Below are 21,313 nucleotides of genomic sequence, written 5' to 3' on the forward strand. Positions count from 1 at the left end.
TCATCTGTCAGGGATGCTCTGAATTGGATTCCTGCATTGAGCAGGGGGTTGGATTTGATGGCCGTGTGGGCCCCTTCCAACCCTACTATTCTATAACTTCCTCCTGCAGAAAGTGGAGGAAGGAACTAGAGGATCGGCTATCCTTGACTTGATCCTAACCAACAGACATGACTTAGTGGATTAAGTAGCAGTTACAGGACCTCTGGGGGACAGTGACCATGTTATACTTGAGTACTTGGTTCTAAAGGAAACAAAAGCTGAGTGTAGCCAAAGACGTACCCTGGATTTTAGGAAAGAAGGTTTTAATAAACCCAGAACAATGATCAGTAAGGTCCCATGGCAAGCGACTCTAGCAAGAAACGGAGTCTAAGGTGGGTGGGAGTTTTTAAAAAAGGAAATTCTCAAGGCACAATTTCAAACAATTCCAACAAGAAAAAAAGGTGGAAGACAACAGAACTGTTGTTGTTGTTATTACTATTTATACCCCACCTTTTGGGACACAAGGTGGCTTACAGAAAGTAAAACATATGTGGCTTCACAAAAAGCTTAGAGATGACCTGAAAACAAAAAAAATACACATATAGGAAGTGGAAGGAAGCCAAGCAACAAATAAACAGTATAAGCAGGTAGCACAGAATTGCAGGGATGGTGTCTGGAAGGCTAAAGCTGAGAAAGAGCTGAGGTTAGCGAGGGATGCTAAAAGCCACAAAAGGGCTTTCTTCAGCTATGTGCATAGTAAAAGGCAGAGGAAAGAAATGGTTGTTCAGCTATTAAATAAGGATGGCAAGACGATAACAGATGACAAAGAAAAGGCAGAGGTGCTCAATTCCTACTTTGGCTCAGTCTTCTCCCAAAAGAGGGTCTATGACCCCCCTGGCAAAGGCGAAGTACAGGCTGAAGGGGCAGGATTGCAGCTTGAGATCGATAGGCATATGGTCAAGGAACACCTAATTCCTTTGAATGAGTTCAAACCTCCAGGTCCAGATGAGCTGCACCCTACAGTAATAAAGGAAGTGGCAGAAGAACTCTCAGAACCGCTGTCTATTCTCTTTGAGAAATCATGGAGGACGGGGGAAGTGCCAGATGACTGGAGGAGGGCTAATGTTGTCCCTATCTTCAAAAAGGGCAAAAAGGAGGAACCTGGGAACTACAGGCCAGTAAGTCTGTAGTTTCAAGTACTTGAAGAGTTCTATCATATCTCCCCTCAGTCTTCTCTTCTCAAGGCTAAACATGCCCGGTTCTTTCAGTCTCTCTTCATAGGGCTTTGTTTCCAGTCCCCTGATTAGCGAGAAGGATCTTGGCATTGTTGTAGATCACAAGCTGAATGTGAGCCAACAATGTGATGTGGCTGCAAAAAAGGCAAATGCTCTTTTGGGCTGCAGTAATAGAAGCATAGCTTCCAAATCCTGGGAAGTACTAGTCCCCCTCTACTCAGCACTGGTTAGGCCTCATCTGGAGTACCGTGTCCAGTTCTGGGCACCGCACTTTAAGAAGGATGCAGACAAACTGGAGAGGGTTCAGAGGAGGGCAACAAAGATGATCAGGGGACTGGAAACAAAGCCCTATGAGGAGAGACTGAAAGAACTGGGCAGTACCTGAAAGTACCTGAAAGGTTGTCACAGAGAGGAAGGCCAGGATCTCTTCTTGATCATGCCAGAGTGCAGGACACGGAATCATGGGCTCAAGTGACAGGAAGCCAGATTCTGGCTGAACATCAGGAAAAACGTCCTGTTACAGCAATATGACAATGGAACGAATTCCCTAGCAAGGTGGTGGGCTCTCCCAACACACTGGAGGCACTCAAGACGAGGCTGGACAGCCATCTGTCAGGGCTGCTCTTACTTGGATCCCTGCATTGAGCAGGGGGTTGGACTCAATGGCCTCATAGGCCCCTTCCAATCCTACTATTCTATGATTCTATGCCCCTTTGACACCACCCGCATCTGTATGAGTTGCCTCCCCCCCGCATCATACTGGCCTCTGTCCCCTGACTCACACGGTTCTGCCCCTTCTCAGGACACAGCCCTGGTCCTCTGGCTCACTTCCTTGGTGATGGCCGCCCTGGAGGCTGGTTTGGCTGCTTGGTGCTGTGCAGCATCGCTCCTGCTCTGTGGGATCAGAGCCCCTGCTGCCTCCTACCGCAAGGCATTGGTGAGGGAGGCCCCCCTCCTGTCATGCCTACTCCTCTGCTGAAAGCCCTGGCCAGCCCATCTTCACAGCCCACCCCCCAGGGGAGGAGGTGAGGGCCCAGCCTGCCCCCCTCCTGCAGCAGACCCTGGGGCTAGCTCAGAGACTTCTTTGTGCCTCTTCTCTCCAACTGTGGGAGGCTGCCCCACAGATGGAGGCTGTGGAAGAAGAAGTGCTGCACCCCGACCTTGTGGTCGAAACAGAGGAGGGGCTGCTTCCGGGGGGAAGATAGCAGCCCACGTTCTGGGCAATGCTGCCTCTTAGGCTGGGCTGTGCCTGGAGGGGCTCCCGGGCAGCCGGCCAGCATGGATCCGATTCTGCCCGAAGGAGCCCCCTAGGCCCCCCTCAGCGCTTGTGGAGGAGCTGGGCGTGCTTCCTGCAGAGCGCCTCCCCCTCTGCCATGCTCCAGCCTGACGCAGCCGCAGAGAGTGGGACTTGCCCGCACCCTCCAATCACCACCCTTCTCCAGGAGCAGGCGTGCTCTTGTGGCCGCTCCCAGGAGAACAGCACCGGGCCAAAGACTGCAATGAGACCTGCTGCCAGTCTGGGGTGGTGGTGCTGAAAACCGCCCATTTGGAAGACAGCCCCTGCCTCATTGGGAGAAGCAGAGCCCCTCCCTCCTTCTTGGCCACCTGCAGGGTTAACCCTTGCTGCAGATGGGTAGGAGGTGTCCAAAGGCTGCCCGGCAAGCTGTTTGACTGGAGCTGGCCCACAAGCAGGGAGGAGAGGAAGGTGGGGAAGGCCAAGATCCAAATGCTGGGACCAAAGTGAACTGTGCAGACTGTGAGAATGGAGCCCCTCCCTTCCCATGAACACCATGCCACAGGTGGCAGCACAGAAGCCACGCCAGCCTTGGGCCTCCACTTTGCCCAGCCCGGCCCTGTGGCTTGCCTCCCTCCTCGTGGGGCTCCCATGTGGGCCCACACAGGCCAGGCCAGGCCAGGCCAGGCCAGGCCTTGCCTGTGGCTAAACAGCTGGCACAGCAAGGTCAGGGCGCCCAGCTGCCTTGTCACGCCAGCCCATGGCCACTGATTGGCAAAAGTTCCAGGCTGGAGCTGCACCCCTTCCCTTCCCTTCCCTTCCCTTCCCTTCCCTTCCCTTCCCTTCCCTTCCCTTCCCTTCCCTTCCCTTCCCTTCCCTTCCCTTCCCTTCCCTTCCCTCCCTCCTCCCTTCCTCTCCCTCTCCACAGAAGCCTTTTTGGCACAGAAAGCTATGGACAGGCTGCTAGCCACAGCTGCACTACATCAGTGAAACAGCTTTCAACCAACTCTGAGCAGCCTGCCCTCCTTTCCAGCCGAGCCAACTCTGTCCTTTTTCTGGTGTTCCCCCCACCCTCGCCCCCGCCTCTTCACACTTCTTGAAGCCACTCTCACATCCCCAGAAACCTGGCCTGCACTAGGTGGCCCTCGGCCTAATTGGGCAGGCCCCTGCTGGCATCCTCCTTCAGCACCTCTGACTCCCTCTCCCCGGTGCCTGCACCTGAGGCCTTGAGAGACATTTGATACGTGCTGCTAGAGAGGGGCTACTTGCATACAGCCCACCAACTCAACCCCACCAAGTGCAGAGGGGACCAGAAAAAGAACCGTACAAACAAAACCTTTAATATGGGAGAATAAAGAACAGCCCCAGGCGAGGGATCCGGCTCATTGGAAGGAGAAGCTGGTGCTGGGCAGGCCCCCGCACCACTGGCTGATGAACTGGAGGACCTCCTGGCAAGGGGGGCTGTGTGACATCTACAAGGGGGGGCGAGAGTCAGGACAGGCAGGGGGCAGTGCCCGGGCCCAGCCAGGCTTTTGCCTTGGGCCCACTCCGTCGCCACCCCCGCCAATCCCCCTCACCTTGACAGCCATCAGGAACTTGTTCCAGCTTTCCTTGTTGGCCTCTTTGCCAGGCCGCTTGAACTCCACCTTGTTCCTCAGCACAGGGTAGCCTGGCAGGGGGGAGGGGGAGGACAACTCCGTCAAGGCCCGTTGGGGCATGGGGCTGGTCTGGCGCTCCCCCCCCGCAGAAGCATGGTGGATGGCTGCAGGGAAGGCCACCCTCCAGCAGAAACCTCTCCCTTGGGTTCTGGCAGGGGCAGCCCTCCCCAGAGAGATGCCCCTGGGAGCCCCATGCAGCCTCCTGCTTGTGCTGGGCGGCAGTCTGACGCAGACTTGCTGACGCTGGCTGGCCCCACACACAGAGGCACCGCTGCGGACAATTCATGTGGAGGCAGCCAAAGGGAAATGCAGCTGTTGGGAGAAACGAAGAACAAATCCTGCCAGATCAACTGTGTGAGCTGCCGGGAAAGGCAGGCTTGATCTGCTCTGAACGGCAGGCGCCCCGAGCGTGGCTTCTGCAGGCCCCGGGGAGGCTCCGGCCAGGGCTGCTCTCGCCGACGTGCTGCCGAGGGAGCAGGGCTGGCGCTCCACCAGAGGGGGGGCGGGAGGAGCCTGCGCGCTTTCAGCGGCCATTAATGGGGTCCGGCTGCAATCCTACACACTTGCCAGGCGGGGGTCCCCTGCAGTCAGTGCGACCCGCTTCTGATTAGAAGAGCACAGGATTGCACTGTGCATTTGCACACACCCGTTGTGAGAAGGGCGGGGGCCCTGCTTGGAAGACAGCCAAAATGGGTGCCAGGGCAGGTCTCTCCCGCATGGGGCTGGAACTGCCCGCTACTGCGACAAGGCAAGCATCCTGCTCTGCCAGAATCACACAGGCACCGCCCTGAGAGAGGCATTCCCCACATCCTGCTCCCACACCAGTGGGAATGCCTCTTCCAAGATGCTTTGGAAGAGGCAGCCTTTCTTCCTGTGTGGGAGAGAGGGAAGGAAGGAGTGGGAAGGGCCTCTTTTAAGACAGCACCGATTTCTGCCTGAGGTTTTTAAAGGTAAAGAAAACCCTTGCATAACCTGCTGCCCTGATGAAATGAAAGCCACTTTATTGTCAGTCACAAAGGCTCTGCAAGTGCTTCATCAGTGTGCCAGCCTGACAACCCCCGAGGGAGCTTGGAGCACAGGGACTGGGAGCGACACAGAAGTGCCACCGGTTCTGCACCTCCAGCAGCCCCCCGTCCACAGAAGGAGAAGGTGCTGTCCTGCACGAGGGGAAGCACAGGGGGGGCTGCTCACGGCCCTGGCCCTCTCCCCTCCCCTCCCCTCCCCACCGCCACGGCAGGGCTCCGTTCTCCACTCAGTCTTCTCACCAGTGATGAGGCAGGGCAGGGAACGCACGCCCGTGCTCGCCGCCACCAGCGAGGCCTCGTAGGTGTCCCGCTCGTCCCGCGGCAGCACCTGCTCCAGCCTCTGATCCATAGAAACGGTGAGGACCCAGTCCCGGATCTCCTCGCGCTGCTCCTCCTGCCACAGAAGGGGCAGTGGCTCTCAGAGGGCGCCAGAGGGCAGCATGAGTGCAGCACTAGCAGTGGCTGCCCTCAGGGAGGGGGTGTCAGGCAAAGAGCATGTACCACCCATGGCCCCCTAAGCAGGGCACCCCCCCACAGGGCTGGGCGGGCAGGAAGAGCAGGAGCACCCACCGAGACGTGTTGCTTGGCAGGCAGTGGCACTTCAAAGGGGATGTCAGTATTCTGGAAGTCTGAGTGGTCCAGTGCATCCAAAGAGCCCTCCTCAATCGCCTAGGGAGAGCAGACACAGTCGGGGGGGCTGCAGAGCCCCAGCCCCCATCACAGCACACAGGGTCGGGGGAGGCAGCAGAGCCCAGCCCCGGAACTCACGTCAGTCAGATCGAGGAAGCGGTTCAGGAAGATGAAGGCCATGTTCTCCCAACCAACTCCCTGGAGCAATGAGAAGGGATGAGCTGGGTGTGGGGGGAGCAGAGGGCACCCTGCCACCTCTTGCCTGACTCTCTGCCACCAGTCCAAGCCGATCCCAATGACAGCCTGCGCAGTGACGCCTGCCACCGACGATGCCCCCCCAGTGCTGGCACCCCAAACTTGGCTTGTGCTTCAGTCAAAGAGGAAGAGGAGAGACAAGTTGCTTAAGGTGTGGGAACAGCCACTGGAAGAAGGTGGAGCCTGGATGGTCCTGGGGCTGATGGGCGGGGGGGTGGGGGAACCAGTCCCGGGCTCCATCCCCAGCACCAGCTCCTGACCAAACAGAGACCTTGTGTGGCTGGGTCAGAGGCGCTGGGCAAGGCAGCCCAGAAGGAGAGCACAGCAGGAGGGCCCAAGGCAGGGCCGAAACGGCACCGTCAGGAAAGGCTCCCCACCACCCACCAGGGGACGTGCAGCCAGCCAAGCCTGGGGTCGAGCACAAAGTCTGTGCAGGCAGCTGTGCTTCACCCTCCCCCAAAAGCGTTCCTGCCCTCGCCCCCGCCCCGCTAGCCTTCTTTTTGGCCTTGGAGTCCCGAGAGGAAAGCAGGGATGGGGCATGCTGCCGGGATGGGGCAGGGGCTCCTCAGAGGCCCCCTGCTGGCTCGGGGGGGGGGGGGCTGGCTCCTGGGCCCGGGGCCCTCGCTGCAACCAGGGCCATGCCTGGGCATGCAGGGCTCCCCTGGCAGCAGCATCCTTGGGCTCCCGAGGGGCCTCTGTGCTCTGGCCATGGACGAGAGGCCAGGAAGGGCCCTGGGACACCAAGGCAGCACCCCTAGAGTGTTCCTGTGGCTCAGAGGACAGGTGGAGGGGCCTCTGGGTGACAAAACACACCATCTTGGGAACAAGAACAGAGCAGCCATGCTGGGCAAGCGCTACGACGGCCTCTCTGGTCCAGCATTCCATCCCGAGTGATCAACCAGATGCCCCACAGGAAGCCCATAAGCAGGAGCTGAGCCCCCTCCCACTGAGGTTCCCCAGAGAGCCCTCCCCCCTTACTGGAGGCAGCGCATCTCCCTCACAACCAGCAGCCAGTGACAGCCTCTCCTCCATGGCTGTATCAAACCCACTTTTAAAGCCAGCCAAGTTGGAGGCCCTCGCTACCTCTTGGGATAGTGAATTCCACAGTTTAACTCTGCTGTGTGAAGGCCTCCTTCCTTTTCTCTGTCCTGTATCTCTCACCAGTTAGCTTCATGGGATGCAGAGTGTCACAAAAGGGAAATGTGCTTCTCCAGGCCTACTTGGCACAATTCTGTAAATCTCCACCATGTCTCCACCTAGTCACCTTTTTCCTACACCAGAGAGTCCCACAGGTTGTAATGTGCCCTCATAGCTCCTGGATCTGCTTCTATCTCCCACAGGTTGCCTTGGGGATCCTTGCCGTCCACAGGCAGGGTCTAAACCTCTGCCCTCGCCTCCCCTCACAGAGGCTGGCTAATTCATTGTGTTCCTAGGAAAGCTTCCCAGGAGCCAGCTAGTTTCCCAGAAAACTAACTGGTATCAGCTGCCCAGGGTCTTTCCCAGTCCAGCTCCCTTTTAACTGAGGGGGGGGGGGGCTGCCCCCGGGGTGGACACATTCATCAGGTGTACACATAGCCGCCGCCACCAGACCACAGCCTCTCCTCACCTTGGCTGCTGTCCCAGCTTCATAGAAGGCTTTGTCTGCAGGGATGATCTCAGTGTGACGCAACAGGGAGATGGAGAGCTTGGCTGCCACGGTGTCCTGGGGGCAGAGAGCTCATCAGACACAAGCCTCAGCAGCTGCTTCCACGCTACAAGAGCCACCCCTCCCCATGCTGGCCTGGCCCAGCCTCCCTCTCCCTCCAACTTGGTTGCCTCTGGCCTACAGGAGGCAAGAGAGATCCCTTGTGATCAACTCAGAAGCGCTGCCAGGCGAGATCTTCCAAGACCTGCAGAGCAGGGCTGACACTTCCCTGGCTGTGTGGGGGATGAGGCCTATGGAGGGGGCCTGGCTCTTTGCAGCCCTCCCCTGAGAAACCTGAGAGGGGACCAAGGATCTTTACAAAGAATGACCATGGCAGGAATGTTATTCCCTTCTCAAAGGGAGTGGGCTACGCCTTCCCACAGCTAAAATGGCTCCAGGTCAACAAGTGAGAGCTGAGGGGCAAACAGAAAAATGGACTCTTGACAGAGTTGAAAAGACAGCAATGTAAATGGGTGGGAGCTGGGCTGCAGCTTTTCTTCCTGGTTCTCCTCCTGGTGTGTCAAAATGCATCTCCGACAGAGTGGAATCTGTCAGGCCCAACCAACTGTGGCAAGGGGAAGCTCCTGCCTGCCACCGAAGCCCCACGGGCCTGGCCTGCCTGCTGTGCCCCTAGACTCGGGGAGTCCTCTGCTACCAGCCTGGAAAAGAGCCAAGGGGGATGTTTTCCCAACTCATTACCCATTAAGGACTGTTGCCGCACGAGCACAGAAACAAGAGCAAATGGCAGCTTTGTAATGGTGATCCCTATCTGAGAAGATTCTGTAATCTTACATAAAATGGAAGCAGAGATTGCCATTTGGTTTTGGCACAAGGTGCAAAATAAAATGAATGGAAGGTGGAAATGCTGGCTGTGCCAACCCCAAGGGTACGAACGGAGGGAAGGGGTCTTCCCATGGGGCGCCTCACGAGGGAGCAGAAGGCTGCGAAAGCGAGCCGCCTGGCCAAAGGCTGGGGACCTGTCACTCGTGCCTGGAACAGGAGCACGCCAGCACAAAGCGTGAACTCGCTCCTCGGCCAACCAGGTGACCCTCCCGTCCAAGGCTCAGGCTGCCCATAGCCCTTTGCCGGTGGGGGGGCGGGCTGGGCCTGGCTGTAAAGAGCCCCTGCCTGCCCACGCCTCCTCTCACCAGCTGCTTGACACTCTGGGCTGCAGCCCGCGTTGCATAGTAGTGAGACACGAGCAGCATGGTTTCAAACTCCTCGTGAGCAGGTGTGTTGGCTTCGCTGGACTTCACAAGGTTCTCGCACTGTGAGAGAAAGGGAAGCATGTTGGCTCAGCCTGGCGGGTGGGGGGTTTGCACAAGACCTGCTGCCTTTAGCAGGCCACAGGATCACACCGGGCGGGGGGGGGATGAAGAAGGCTCTTTATTGTCCCTCCACTGAAGGAACCAAGACGCCACAGGGGCTGACGGGCTCAGGACTGTGCAGGAGCAGGCAGCTTCTGGCCTACTGGTCCTGAGGGTGGGTAGAGCTGAGCACCGGAGCACATGCTCTGCATGCAAGAGGCCCCAGGTTCTCCCCTGAGCACCCGCATCCTTGCTCGAGGGCCTGGGTTGCAGGCCATGAGGGCCTGGGTTGCACTCCCCCAGCCTTCCCATTTGGACTACAACTCCCATCACCCCTGGCCACGCAGACTGGGGCTGACAGGAGTTGCAGTCCAAAACATCTGGAGGTCACCAGGCTGGGGGCTGGTCTAGATGGACCCGTGGTCTGATTTTGTACATATGGCAGAATTCTGATTCTCTCCAGAAAGAAAACCAAATTAAACATGTTGATCTCCAGCCCCCATGATTCCCGAGGCAACTTAAGAACACTGGAAGAGCCTGGAGCAAAGGTCACATTCTCTAGTCCAGTGCTCTGTTCTCATAGTTGCCAGCCAGGCGTCTATGGGAAGACCTCAAGCGGGACAGGGGTGCAATTGTATCCCCCTGGCCACGTGCGTACGGCATACAGAAGATATCGACACTGATCAACTGACACCAAAAGGCAGGCCGCCTCTGATAGTGGAGGAGGTCCGTAGCCTTATCCTCCTCCACGGGCTTTTCTGGTCCCCCTTTAAGGGCATCCAAGTTGGGGGCTGTTGCTTCCTCGTAGTTTGAGACACAGGTTCAAGGAAGAATCTTGTGTTTTAAAAATGGGCTTGGCTCAGCCACTCCGCAAGGGCCACCGAGTTGGCCTCTGCGTGAGTGGAATGCTGGACGAGGCAGGCCCTGGGTCTCATCTGGCACGACTCTTCTGGCACTCGGATGAGAGCAGAGAAGGCAGATGCCCATTGCCATGAGCTGGAGACCTTTGGCGGCAGCCCAGACAGGAAGACCTTGCCAGCGCTCAGACGGCAACCCCTCCAGGGGCCCTCTCTCATTACAGGCGCAGGAAGAACGTCCTGCCTCAGAATGGTGCCAGGGGCAGCCCCCAGACCCCTTTTGCCCTCCCCTATGTTATAAATTCTGCTCTGCAAGGTGCCTGAATCCAAGCCCTTTGGGCCTGACTGTGGCAGAAAAAACAGCCTCCCACAGCGAGCCTGGGCCCTTTGGAGACAGCAAGCCTCTCTCTGTCTGCTGAGCCCAATTCCTGCCCGACTGCTGTGTGGGAGGCCAGGCCTCTTGGAGGTCTTGCCTAAGGAAGTGCTGGGTGGCTGCAACAGCAGCGCAAAGAGCTGTGAAGCCACAGGCAGGCAGGGCTGCAGCCCACAGGCAAACCTGCTCTCGCTACTCACCAGGCTGAAGAGCATGTCCCGCAGGTCAGCCCAGCTGCGGTAGGCCTCTGCGCTGTCCTGGTTGGCCGTGTTCACCATCTCCACAAAGAGCCGCTTATAAATGTTGAAATTCTGCGGGGGGGGGGGGTGTCTTTGGTCAGAGCTGAAGCGAGAGACCCACTGGGCTGCCTGCGGCTCCAGCCTCTCACCCAGCCCCAGCCGCCCTTGCTACCTGGGCATTGGCAGGAACGCCATGCTGGACGTAGAGGCCCAGGGCTGCGTCCCAGCGGCCCTCTCGGATGAGGTGGGTGGCATAAAGGGCCACATACTTGTGCAGCACCTTGTAGCTCTGCGGAAGCAAGAAGAGCGTGATGCAGATCTGGAGAGTTGCAGCAAGCTGAGAACAAGTGGCGGGAGGGTGGAGAGACCCCCGCCCTTTCCTTGTGGACGGTGCGCTTTTCTGTGGGTGGGGACAGCAGACCCAGTCATGGCCAGCTCCATCCCTGTGGCGACTTGTCCCTGTGCCAGATGACCAGTGGCCGCGTTCCCCTGCCAGGGCCATGCAACAGCTCTGGCAGGCAGGCTGGCAGGCAGGTGACCGGCAGCCTGCGCTTGGCTGCAGCACAGAGGGGGCAATTCCTCCGGAAGGCGGACCAGGGCAGCTGGCGGGGGCTGTTTCTCCCCTCCTTTTTGCAGGGGGGCTTTGCCTCATCCCAGAACTTTGCATGACCCACAGTAATGGGCGGTGGTGGTCCAGGTTCCTGGGAGCTCTGGGCTTTAGGGGAAACCGAGTCAGGCCTGGCTCCTTAGGGTCCGCATTTCCACCCAGGGGCTGCTGGGGGGCCCTGGGGAAGCCTGCCCCCGCCATACCTGCTTGGCTGCTGTCTCAAGGCACTTCTCCCACTGCTCCCTCTCCACGTACATGTCGAGGGCAGCCACGACGTCCACGCCCACCAGCTGTCCAAGGGGGAAAGCCGGTGAGCCAGGCGGGCGCATGCGCACAATGTACACGGACCGTGTGAGGCGCCTGCAGGACATGGTTGCAACCGGACCAGTACTACACTACACACACACACGCACGCACACACAGGCCCATACAGAATCCTCCCAGGAACGCCCCCCCTTTGCTCTGCAATCCAGGCCTGTCTTTGAACTCAATGCAAGAGTCTGCTGCCAGTGATTTTGATTATGGCTTCTGCTGCCTCTTCCTTCCTTGGTTGCTTCAACCTGCTGGGTTTGTCCAGCTACCCTGCAGCTGATTGGGTGAATGTTTCCATAAATAACCATTGATGGGTAACGTGACAATTTTGTGTTCGATTTAGGTTGCACTTTTACAAGTGGCTGTTTTTGTGTTTGTGGCTGAAAAGCAGAAGAATATCCTGCCTGGGCACCTGAACTTGTCTCCCATCTCTGATGGGTTCTGCGCCCCTTGCCCTTCTCCCTCCTCCTCTTGGGGTTCCCTCTCACCGAGTCCACTTTGCCCTGGTCCTTCAGATACTCCTTGTAGTGCTGATCCACATACTCCTCGTACCTGCCGCAGCAGAAGAAAGGAAGGGCCTGTTGATTGTAGTCTGGCAAAGAAGGGCCCCAAACACAGCCTCTGTGCGCTCCCTCCCTGCAAGCCCATGAGCTTGCAACCCCTAAGTGCCCCTAGGCTCTTGTCCTCTGCAGCAGGACAGGCAGCAAGCGGGGAAGGGAGATCCCTCTGTGGTGGAGAGCCCGCCTGGCATGTTGAAGGCAAAGTCCAGGCTCAGTCCCCAGCAGCATCCCTCTCGGGGGGCAACAGGGCCGGCAAAGCAGGGCCTCCTTTTCTATGCCTGAGAGCTCCTTGATGTGCCAGTGCCAAGGGAATGAACTGGGAGACTTGTAAGGGCCCAGGCCCTTACATACCTGGGGTCAAGCTCCTTGGCCACCCGCTTGGCCTTGTTCCACTCCTCCCCTTCCATGAACGCATCAATGGCTTCCTTGATCAGGTCCAGGTTGAGGTAGAGCTCTGCTGCCTGGGGACAGAAGAGGCACTGCGGGGAGGGGTTTGCCACCATAGTGCAGCACAGAAGCATCCATGGGGCGGTAGGGCGGAGGAGGAGTTGCCACACACACTTGGCCTGGGGCAAGGCACACAGCTGGACTGCCCACCACAACCCGACCCCCGGCCAGGGTCGCTGCAGCAATCCCAGGCCAGTGGCCCAGCTGATCCCTGCACCCAGGCCTTACCGTCTCCTTACCACACTGAATTTCCTGATGCCAACCAGCTGGGGCCCAACAGTCCGCATTACCTCGATGCTCCGGGGCTGGCCAAGGAACTTGATGGCAAGCTCAGCTGCCTGCCACGAGAGAGGGGGGTCAGAGGCAACGCTTGCCCTGCCAGGCTGGAACAGGGGAGGAGCTCCAGGGATGACAGCAGCAGCAGTGCCTCCTGCTGTGCTGGCCGCTGCCCCTCATGAGGCCTCCCTGGACGAGGAGCTCTGGCCACCGGCACCACCGAGCAGCGAAACTGGGAAGGCTGAGCTCTCGAGCTGCGAGGCAACAGCAAAAGAGAAGCGCAAAGGGCCGACAAGGCCCCTGCCCCCACCATGCAAACCCCCAGGCTCTGTCTTTGCCAGCAGATCCTGCCTCCCACTTCAGCCTGCGTTCAACTCGCCCGGAGCCCCCAAGAAGCAGGGGCCGTGCCTGGACAGGCGGAGGACAGGCCTACCTTCACCCAGCACTTCTCCAGGAGGGCACTGCTGTTGCTTGGGTCCCGCACCTTCAGGTAACAGTCCACGGCACGCGCGTATTCGCCTGCCTGCTCCCATTCCCGCGCCTGCTCCAGGATGCCCTCAGCACCCCTGCCAGCCAACAGGGTTTCCGTCAAGGCCCAGGGAAGGGCAGAGAGAGGGAGGGGCAGAGAGAGGGAGGGGCCCCCCAGTGCTCACACGCAGGGGCCAGGGGAGGGGGCACACGAGGCCTCAGGCCACAAAGGTGCTGGCCTGCGTGAGGCCTGGCCAGCGACTGGGGCTCTGGGAAAGGCTACGTGGATCCCAGTGGGCCTGAGACCCCGTTGGCCTCCCACGTCCTCCTGGGCCCCACTGACCTGGGCCCCTTCTTGGCCACCTCCCGTTCGTACTCCTCTTGCAAGGCCTCCAGATCACCAGGCAGATACTCTTTGCAGACCCGGAGGGCATCAGTCCACATGGCCGCCTCCTGAGCGAAGGAAGTGTGCCCAGGGTCACCTACGACTGCCCTGCCCCCCACCAAGACGCACTGCGCCACCACAACCCCCACGTGAACCATCGGCCTCTCGTCTCTCAAGCCAGACCTGCTGCTGCTGGGGAAACATGCCCACCTTGCCCAACTCAAGGCAGCCACTCAGAGGGGGTCACTGGGGGCAGGACCCCAGGTGCTTTGAGAAGCTGCAACGGGGGCTTCCCAGGACCTGGCTCTTCTGCGGCATCCACACAGCTGGAGAGGGTGCCCATGGCCATGCCATAGCCCCCAGCCCATGGGACCAGCACCTGCAGCACACGGCCAGAACGGGCAGCAGCACCCCCACCCCCGCCAAGCTGGCCCATCTTCCCTGAGGCTCCTTTTCTCCCACTGCTCCCTCCTTCTTCCCCTATCTGGATACAGTCCCACCCACGTCCATCCCTTTCCACTTTGTCCCACACTGCCTTCCACAGGACCCTGAAGGTGCTGCCCTAGGACAAGGCCCCTCAAAGCTGGCCAGGGCCTCCAAGGACCCCCAGTGGGGCGGGGCGGAGCCTGCTGGGACACTCCCCCTCCCCTGCCAAGCTGAGTGGTCCCCCAAGGCCCCTGCTACCTTGTAGTGCTTCACAGCCAGGTCGAGGCGCTGAGCCCGCAGCAGCAGTGCCTCGGCTTTCTGGAGCTCCTTTTGCTTGAAGGCAGCATCAGCCTGGCCCACCAGCACAATAGCCACGCTGTCCGGGTCGTGGGCCTCGGCGACTCGCTGGGCCGCTGCCCAGTTCTGGGCGTGGGCGTACCTGGGTGGGCACAGAGAGCACAGCAAGCTGCTGGCACGGATCAGGCAGCCCCAGAGAGGAGAGGGTGCTGCAGTGGGCGCTGCCACGAGGAAAGGGTCCACGAGGGGGGAGGGAGAACTCACATCAGCACTGCTTCCTTCGGCTTCCCAGCCTTCACAAATGCCACTTCTGCCTCCTCAAACTTGCCCTGCATGAGACAGGCGGGTGGCACATCAACATCCGCTGCCTACCTTCCGCCAGGGAAGACAGCAGCCTCCCCACCTGCCCGCCAAGATCCTGACCTCATCCTCCAGGAAGGAGCCGTGCTTGAAGTGGATCTCGGGCAGCTTCTGTTTCAGTGAGAGCCTGGCCAGCTCAAAGGCAAAGGCAAAGATGCTACGGAGGAAGAAGCCGAGGAGGAGGAGGCACAGTGAGAACTACAAGCCACGGGGCCTGCTGGGGATGGCACCAAGGCACGTGTGGGCATGGGCGATGCCACAGCAAGAGCCACCCCTCTGGGCCATGCCAGAAAGGCCCACTGTGGTGGCTGCGTGCAGAGCAGCCTGCCCTGTGGGAAGCCGGTGTGGACCCCGCCCCGTGGGGGATCTCTGGGCCATAGGGCTGTGCACGTGTAACATGAGATGGGGGGACCCTCCCTGGACCCAGCCGTGGCCTCTCCTCACTTGTTGTCCGCGGCATGGTTGATGGCCATCTCTAGAAGCCCAAACTTGTTGAGGAGCTTCACAGCAGCTTCTCCGCCAAGGCTCTTTGCCCACAAGAAGGCCACGTGCTTGTGGGAATTTGCCCCGCCGTGAGCCTTGGCCACCTGTCTCAAATCAAAACAGAGAGAGGGCCAAGTCTGGGGCAACCTCCAGATAGCCTGCCCTGCCCCAAGGAAGGCACCCTCCCCAGATCCTTCAGCACTGCCTCCCCCAACGCAGGCGGCGTCATCGGTCCGCAGGGGCGGCGTCTGGGAGCCATGGCTAAGGCTGGAATGATGCTGCAGGAAGCCCGGCCGCCAAGGAATGGCTACTGGGAGCCGCTCTTACCCGGTAGGCCTCATCCCACATGTTGTTCACGCGAAACATGTTCACCGCCGCCTTCCAGTCCTTGGCTTCCAGGTAATGGTATTCAGCCTCCTGCAGGCGTCCATCAGCTTCCAGCTCCTGCCACCCAAGTGAGCTGGTCACTACACTGCCCATCCTGCTGCGCCCCCCTCCACCGCCCACTCTACCTTGCCAAGGTGCAGGTGTGTATCGCTCAGCAGGTCCTTGTGGTATTTGGCCAGCAGGCGGATCATCTCATCATACATCCTGCATTTCTTGTACATGGTGATGGCCAAGTCGGGCTCGTCCACTGTAATGTAGAGCCTGGGAAGGGCACCTCCAGTTGCTGAGGGGGGTTGCTGACTGCGGCCCTGGAGCCCTCGTCAACCCCTTCTCCTTCCCCTGCAGAGTCCCAGCCCAAGGCATGGGGCGACACCCACCTCTCAGCCTCCTTGTACTTGCCCTGCCGCTCCATCTCCTGGGCCTGTGTGATGTACAGCACGGACACGTCCTCTGGCCTCATGCACTCGGATGCTAGCTGCAAGAAGATGCCAGGGCTGGAATTGGCGTGGGCAACACAGCCAGCCCCCCCCCCCCCTGTCCCACTGACAAAGAGGGCTGTTAAGGGGCTGGTTGGCGCCCTTTCCTCTTGGAGCAGCCTCCTGCTGCCAGATCTACCCTGAGGTGGAGGCCAGAGGCCGCTGAGCTTCCGTGGAAGCTCAGCCAGCACGGCCAAAGGAACAAGCTGGAGTGCAGCTGTGCCCCTTGGAGGGCAGAGGCAGCTCCTCTTCCTCACCTTGTGCGCCTGCTCCCAGCGCCCGGCCTGCGTGTACATGCTGATGGCCTCCTTGGTGTGGCCTCCTTTGACATACAGCTCCTCTGCTATCTGCAGGGACAAGGGCCCAGTGAGCCAGCCAGCCATGGAGCAGTGGGTGCTGCAGGTAGGGTGGGGGGTGCTGGGCTTTACCTCGTACTCTTGCAAGGCTGCATAGTGCTGAGCAATCTTGGGGTAATACTTGGCCGCTGTGCTCTTGTCCTGCATGTCCAGGATGTAAATGGCCTTCTTCCACTGCCGTGCCCCCAGGGCCGCTTCAATGGCCTTGACAGCACACCTGGAACAGGCCACACTCCTCAGGGCAGGACTCCCACAGGCCCCGCACAGGTGCCGAAGGTCAGGGGTCAGCCGTGGGGCCCGCCTCACACGCACAGGCTGGGCCAGCATGCCCCCCTCCCTCCCAGGCCAGTACCTGGCCTCAATGTAGTGGTTGATGGCAGCATCCAGCTGCTTCTGCTGCACAAGGTGGTCCCCCCAGCCCTCCTCTAGCTTCACCACCTCTGCAGGGAAGACTGCACGCGCCAGCTCCACAGCTGCATGGAGAGGGGACACAGGCAGCACGTCAGGGCAACTGCAGGAACCCAGGAGACACCTCCTGGCCCACGACAAGCCCATCAAGGGCTGGGAAACAAGCTCAGCTCCTGAGGATGCCACCCTGGACTGGAGAGGCCCACCGGGAGGAGCAGATGCAAGCACATCTCGAAGGAGCTCACGTGAGTCCCCTCTTCCCCTACAGTGGCTGGCTTTGGGTCAAGGAGCTCATTTGTTTTTGCATGCTGTGGGAAAAGGTTTCCCTAAAGGAAAAGGTTTCAGGAAACATTAGACACAAAAACAAATCAAACCCTGGACTTGAGAAGCTACGTGCAGCCAGGGCAGAAGCTTCACAGAAGCCCTCCCCCTGCCCCCCCTACCTTTCAGAAAGGAGCTGCCTTTGCGATAGCACTCCAGTGCCCTTTGTGGGTTTCGGATCTTCTCAAAGAGCTCCCCAGCCTGAGACACAGAGGAGGGCCAGCGTCACTGGCAAGGTCTCCTGAGAGGAACTGGCTAGCAGCAGCAGCCATTTTGTGGAGGCAGAAGACCAGCCTTGGATGAGACATACCTATGGTGACCCGAGTAAGGAGATCCTCAGAGTACACTCCCCTCCCCCGGCCAGCCTGAGTCTGGGTGGACCCTGCAGCCCCCCAGACTACGGTGCCCTTCTCAAAGAACCACGACTCTGAACTGCTCCTGGGCAAAAGCAGAAGGCCTGGGGCCTTTCCTCCTTAGAAACCACAACAGCACCCACACCCAGAGCCCTTGGGGTGGGGGAGTATTTAATAATGGTCCAGAGATGGACTGTCTCACTGCAGCACTCCACACCTCATAGGAACACTTTAGCCTGATTGGGATACATAGAAGCGAAGTTTTAGGAAAAAGAAAAGCCGTAAGAGATAAGGAGAGGCTCGCACTGCCAGAGAAAACAAAATGAAATCCACAACATATAGGCTCAAATGGCCTACAAGAGAGCTTGGTCTTAGCCTGGACGGAACAGCCAGCCGGAGCCATGAGAGGTTGCCAAGACCATGGCTACCATCCTGCACACGATGAGGCGGATTGAGTAGGACAGACAGAAGGTCAATGTAGTATGGAGGTCAAGCAGCAAGGCCAGCATGGCCAGGACTTCTCATTCCCTGGCCCTGCTCCTCCTCGACCACGGGCACTGCCTCACCTGCTCAAAGAGCTCCCCTCGGACAAGGGCCGTGGCCACACGGTTGACGAGGTCCACGCTGCCCAGAAGCTCCTCTCGGCTCATGGCTAGCCGTGCTGCTTTGGCTGGCAGCCCCGCTTTCAGGTAGAGGCCAATGGCTGCTTGCAGGTCCCCATGGCTCTCCTGCACCTCGGCCGCTCGCTCCTCTTGCTGGGTCTGCAGCAGCCACTCGTAGTAACCCTGGCGCAGCTTCTCCAGTGCGGGATGGCTCTGGAGGGTGGGACAGTAGCGGTGTAGTGGACGCAGCTGGGAAGCCCCCATCCACAGCCCAAGATCACCAGCCACAATGCCCCCCCGCCCACCACTTACTTTGGCCTCTGCCACCGAGATGCACTCATCCCACAGGTGCAGCTCTTGGTACATCTCCATGGCCTCCTCCACGGCATTCTAGAGGGCAAGGAGGAGGAGAGCGAAGATTAGGGAGGGGGCATGGAGGGAGGGGGGCTGGCAGCCAGCAATCCTGGCTCCTGGCCTCACCTGCTCCAGGAAGATCATCTCGGCCAGCTTGTAGTTCTTTTCCAGCATGGCCAGGCGGACTCGGACCTGGTAGTAGTCTGTGGCATCCCCTCCCTAGAAGTGGGACAGAGAAGGAGGGGTCCCCTGTCCCTGCTGCCCCCCCCCCCAAACTGGTCTGCAAGGATAGCAGGCTCTCACCTCCTTCAGGCAGCCTCTGTGTGGGAGCGGGGCAGCTGGCCAGGGCAAGGAGAGCCAGGTATAGGTATGGGGCTGAGGCGGGTGGGACGGCATGCCTCGGAACACTGATAGGGAGGGGGGAGGGGGGAGGGGGGGAGGGGGGAGGCAGCAACCGCCTCCCCGGCACTCCACTCACGTATTCCTTGGTCACTTGATCTGCAATCTCATTGGTCTCATGGAGGAATCGGGCCTTGGCTACGTGCCCAAGAGCAGCAAAACACCTGGGGAGAGATCCAGTTCTCAGGGGGATGGGATGGTTGGATGGCCTCAACAGGGCTGGGAAACACTGCACAACAGCCCTCCATCTGAAACAGGGTGGGGGGGGGGCACTCACCCAGCCTCATCCTGCCTGCAGTAACAACTACGGCATAACAGGGCTTTAAGAAAAACGTAACTATTGGATGACACGAGGAGTCACCCGTCACCAGGGTACCCACTACATGGTGCCTGAGCCAAGGGAGTTCCTTCAAACAAGGGGGCCAGCCGAGCCAGGGCAAACCCCATGGTCCAGGAGGGCTGCATCAGCACAGCGCTCTGGGAGATGCTTCCTTGGGCTACTCAGAGCTCCTCCCCTGGCCCACCTTTCTGCGACGTGCAGCTGTTTGGCCTCCAGCGCCAGCCGGCTCAGCGTCTTCCACATGGCCTCTGTTTCAGCAGACATCTCCAGTGTCTCCAGGAAGGCAACAGCCCTGAGAGGGCAAGGCAAAAGGGCTGAGGACAAGGGCATCTTGCGGTGGTGGGGGATGGGTGGGCTCGCCTCACGTTCTGCCAGGGCCTCACTTGCAAGTGTTGAGCCCAGCCAGAGGTTGTCTGGGACCACTTCCTGATGCTCTCCACCTCTGCTGCTGGAATCCCCACCCCGCCCTGCCCCTCACCGGTGGTAGTCCCCATCGTCGATGGCAGTGCCAAACTCAATGAGCCCCTCGTCCAGGGTGTACGAGACGGTGTTCACGCCCTCGGTCACAATCACCTCAGTCTTCCCGCTGCTCCTCTCGAGGTCCACAATGTCGCCCTGCCAGGAGAGCAATGTCCCTCAGCGTGGCTCTGCCGATCATGTTGCCTGGGGGCCACCCTGCCCACAGGATCTGCCCCTGTCCCAGCTGAGGGCTGCCTGCAGCCTCACCAAGCTCCCGCTCCCCTTCACCAGCCCGAGAAGCCAGATGCTCACCTGGCTCCGGCATGGGGGCCAGCATTACCTTCATGGGGAACATGGTCACTCGCTCGGGGGTGTCGATGTTGTACCAAACGCAGAGGCTGTTCCGGTTCTGGGCCACAGCCACATCACTGCCAGGGACCCATTGCACATAGGAGCAGTAGCTCAGGATGGTGGTCTTGGTGGCGCTCTCAACGTCATAGAGGTGCAGCTGGGGATGGGGGTAACAGAAGAGGCACAGGCTCAGGGCTGGCCTCCAGACCTCTGGCCTGCCCCCCCCCCCCCCCCCCGGTCCTGCAACCATATCATAGAATCATAGAATAGTAGGGTTGGTAGGGGCCTACAAGGCCATCGAGGCCAACCCTCTGCTCAATGCAGGAATCCAAGTCAGAGCAGCCCTGACAGATGGCTGTCCAGCCTCGTCTTGAACGCCTCCAGTGTGGGAGAGCCCGCCACCTCCCTAGGGAATTGGTCCCATTGTCATATTGCTGTCCCATTGTCAGGAAGTTTTTCCTGATGTTCAGCCGGAAACCTTACCTTCATTTTCTTGTCCCGAAAGAGCAACTTGTGACCCGTCTCGTTTAGCTCCAGCCAGTCAATCTTGCTCTCATGGCTGATGGTGCCGATATTACAGCTCCCCACAAGGTCCACTGGGCGGGGGGGGGGGGGGGAGAGAAAAGCCAGGGGTCTCAGGACCAAAGTCTGGGACCGGGCAGGTGGAGAAGGGGAAGGAGGAGCCTTGTTCACCTGCTGCTATTGTCTTGATGTCCACCAGGTAGGCCAGCCGCTTGCTCTCCTCAGTTCCCCGCTGCCTCCTCTCATTGATGCGGACACTGAAGGGATCATGGGAACGACAAGGCTGGCTGTGTTGGGATGGGGCCACTGTCCCTTGTCCAGAGGTCCCCGCCAGAAGGAGAGGGCCTCGCCACTCACCTGATGAGATGGGGGTTCATAAACTCAGTGCGCACAGAGCCCAAAATCTCGTTGCTCCCATACTCCACCAAAGTCAGCTCCCCTGCGTTGAAGATCATGCAGACCTGGAGCAAGTAAGGAGAGAGAGGAGGCAGGCGCAATTGCCTGCACTACAGGAAAAAGAGAACGGAGGGGGGGCGATGCAGCAGCCTCCGGGGGCCAGCCCAGCTTAATATCCCTCAGCCTACGAGACCTTAGACATGGGGGGAGTCCAGCAGTCCCAGAGAGATTCAGCGGCCAACTTCCCACCCAGGCACTGCTGCTGTCCCTGCAGAAATGCCACTGGGCAAGAACAGACCACGCCTGTTCCCGGAAGCCAGGTCAAGGGAGGCAAAGAGCGGTGCTACTCCCCCCGCCCAGCCCCACTTACATTCTCATTGTCAAAGGAAAACTTCTCGTTCCCACCAGAGCCTGGCCAGGCCACCTGGGGAAGAGGAGCAGTCACATGAACTCCAGGCTGGCTGCGCCGCACTCACCCCACTGCGGGGGGGG

At 59.5% G+C, this 21,313-nt stretch overlaps 1 protein-coding gene across 11 annotated transcripts in view; it reads right to left on the reverse strand.

Moving 5' to 3' along the window:
- Window positions 1-382: 382 nt before the first annotated feature.
- Window positions 383-21,313, reverse strand: part of IFT172 (intraflagellar transport 172) — a 33,938-nt gene continuing 13,007 nt past the window's right edge. For 2 of the 11 annotated variants that reach the window (XM_084829589.1, XM_084829590.1), the window contains 37 exons: window positions 21,192-21,245; window positions 20,783-20,886; window positions 20,597-20,682; window positions 20,387-20,499; window positions 19,893-20,060; window positions 19,572-19,708; window positions 19,278-19,385; window positions 18,833-18,917; window positions 18,481-18,573; window positions 18,313-18,390; window positions 17,965-18,213; window positions 17,168-17,246; window positions 16,669-16,789; window positions 16,389-16,533; window positions 16,218-16,307; window positions 15,862-15,959; window positions 15,610-15,745; window positions 15,425-15,541; window positions 15,059-15,201; window positions 14,678-14,771; window positions 14,519-14,583; window positions 14,216-14,396; window positions 13,490-13,599; window positions 13,112-13,244; window positions 12,642-12,740; window positions 12,307-12,434; window positions 11,884-11,947; window positions 11,287-11,373; window positions 10,649-10,765; window positions 10,438-10,548; window positions 8,849-8,968; window positions 7,623-7,718; window positions 5,900-5,959; window positions 5,702-5,800; window positions 5,372-5,525; window positions 4,026-4,418; window positions 3,705-3,920 (listed from right to left, as the gene is read on the reverse strand). In XM_084829589.1, coding sequence (XP_084685715.1) covers window positions 3,787-3,920; window positions 4,026-4,418; window positions 5,372-5,525; window positions 5,702-5,800; window positions 5,900-5,959; window positions 7,623-7,718; window positions 8,849-8,968; window positions 10,438-10,548; window positions 10,649-10,765; window positions 11,287-11,373; window positions 11,884-11,947; window positions 12,307-12,434; window positions 12,642-12,740; window positions 13,112-13,244; window positions 13,490-13,599; window positions 14,216-14,396; window positions 14,519-14,583; window positions 14,678-14,771; window positions 15,059-15,201; window positions 15,425-15,541; window positions 15,610-15,745; window positions 15,862-15,959; window positions 16,218-16,307; window positions 16,389-16,533; window positions 16,669-16,789; window positions 17,168-17,246; window positions 17,965-18,213; window positions 18,313-18,390; window positions 18,481-18,573; window positions 18,833-18,917; window positions 19,278-19,385; window positions 19,572-19,708; window positions 19,893-20,060; window positions 20,387-20,499; window positions 20,597-20,682; window positions 20,783-20,886; window positions 21,192-21,245 — 4,449 coding nt within the window. In that variant the 3' untranslated portion in view covers window positions 3,705-3,786. Of the gene's footprint in view, window positions 997-1,595; window positions 1,708-3,704; window positions 3,921-4,025; window positions 4,419-5,371; window positions 5,526-5,701; window positions 5,801-5,899; window positions 6,129-7,622; window positions 7,719-8,848; window positions 8,969-10,437; window positions 10,549-10,648; window positions 10,766-11,286; window positions 11,374-11,883; window positions 11,948-12,306; window positions 12,435-12,641; window positions 12,741-13,111; window positions 13,245-13,489; window positions 13,600-14,215; window positions 14,397-14,518; window positions 14,584-14,677; window positions 14,772-15,058; window positions 15,202-15,424; window positions 15,542-15,609; window positions 15,746-15,861; window positions 15,960-16,217; window positions 16,308-16,388; window positions 16,534-16,668; window positions 16,790-17,167; window positions 17,247-17,964; window positions 18,214-18,312; window positions 18,391-18,480; window positions 18,574-18,832; window positions 18,918-19,277; window positions 19,386-19,571; window positions 19,709-19,892; window positions 20,061-20,386; window positions 20,500-20,596; window positions 20,683-20,782; window positions 20,887-21,191; window positions 21,246-21,313 lie in introns of those variants that run through there. The other 9 variants (XM_084829583.1, XM_084829585.1, XM_084829582.1 and 6 more) reach the window with 9 other exon arrangements.

Source organism: Heloderma suspectum, chromosome 1 (genome assembly GCF_057233095.1).
Source record: "Heloderma suspectum isolate Gila_16-S chromosome 1, 16-S_ref, whole genome shotgun sequence".
NCBI classification, from domain to species: Eukaryota; Metazoa; Chordata; class Lepidosauria; order Squamata; family Helodermatidae; genus Heloderma; species Heloderma suspectum.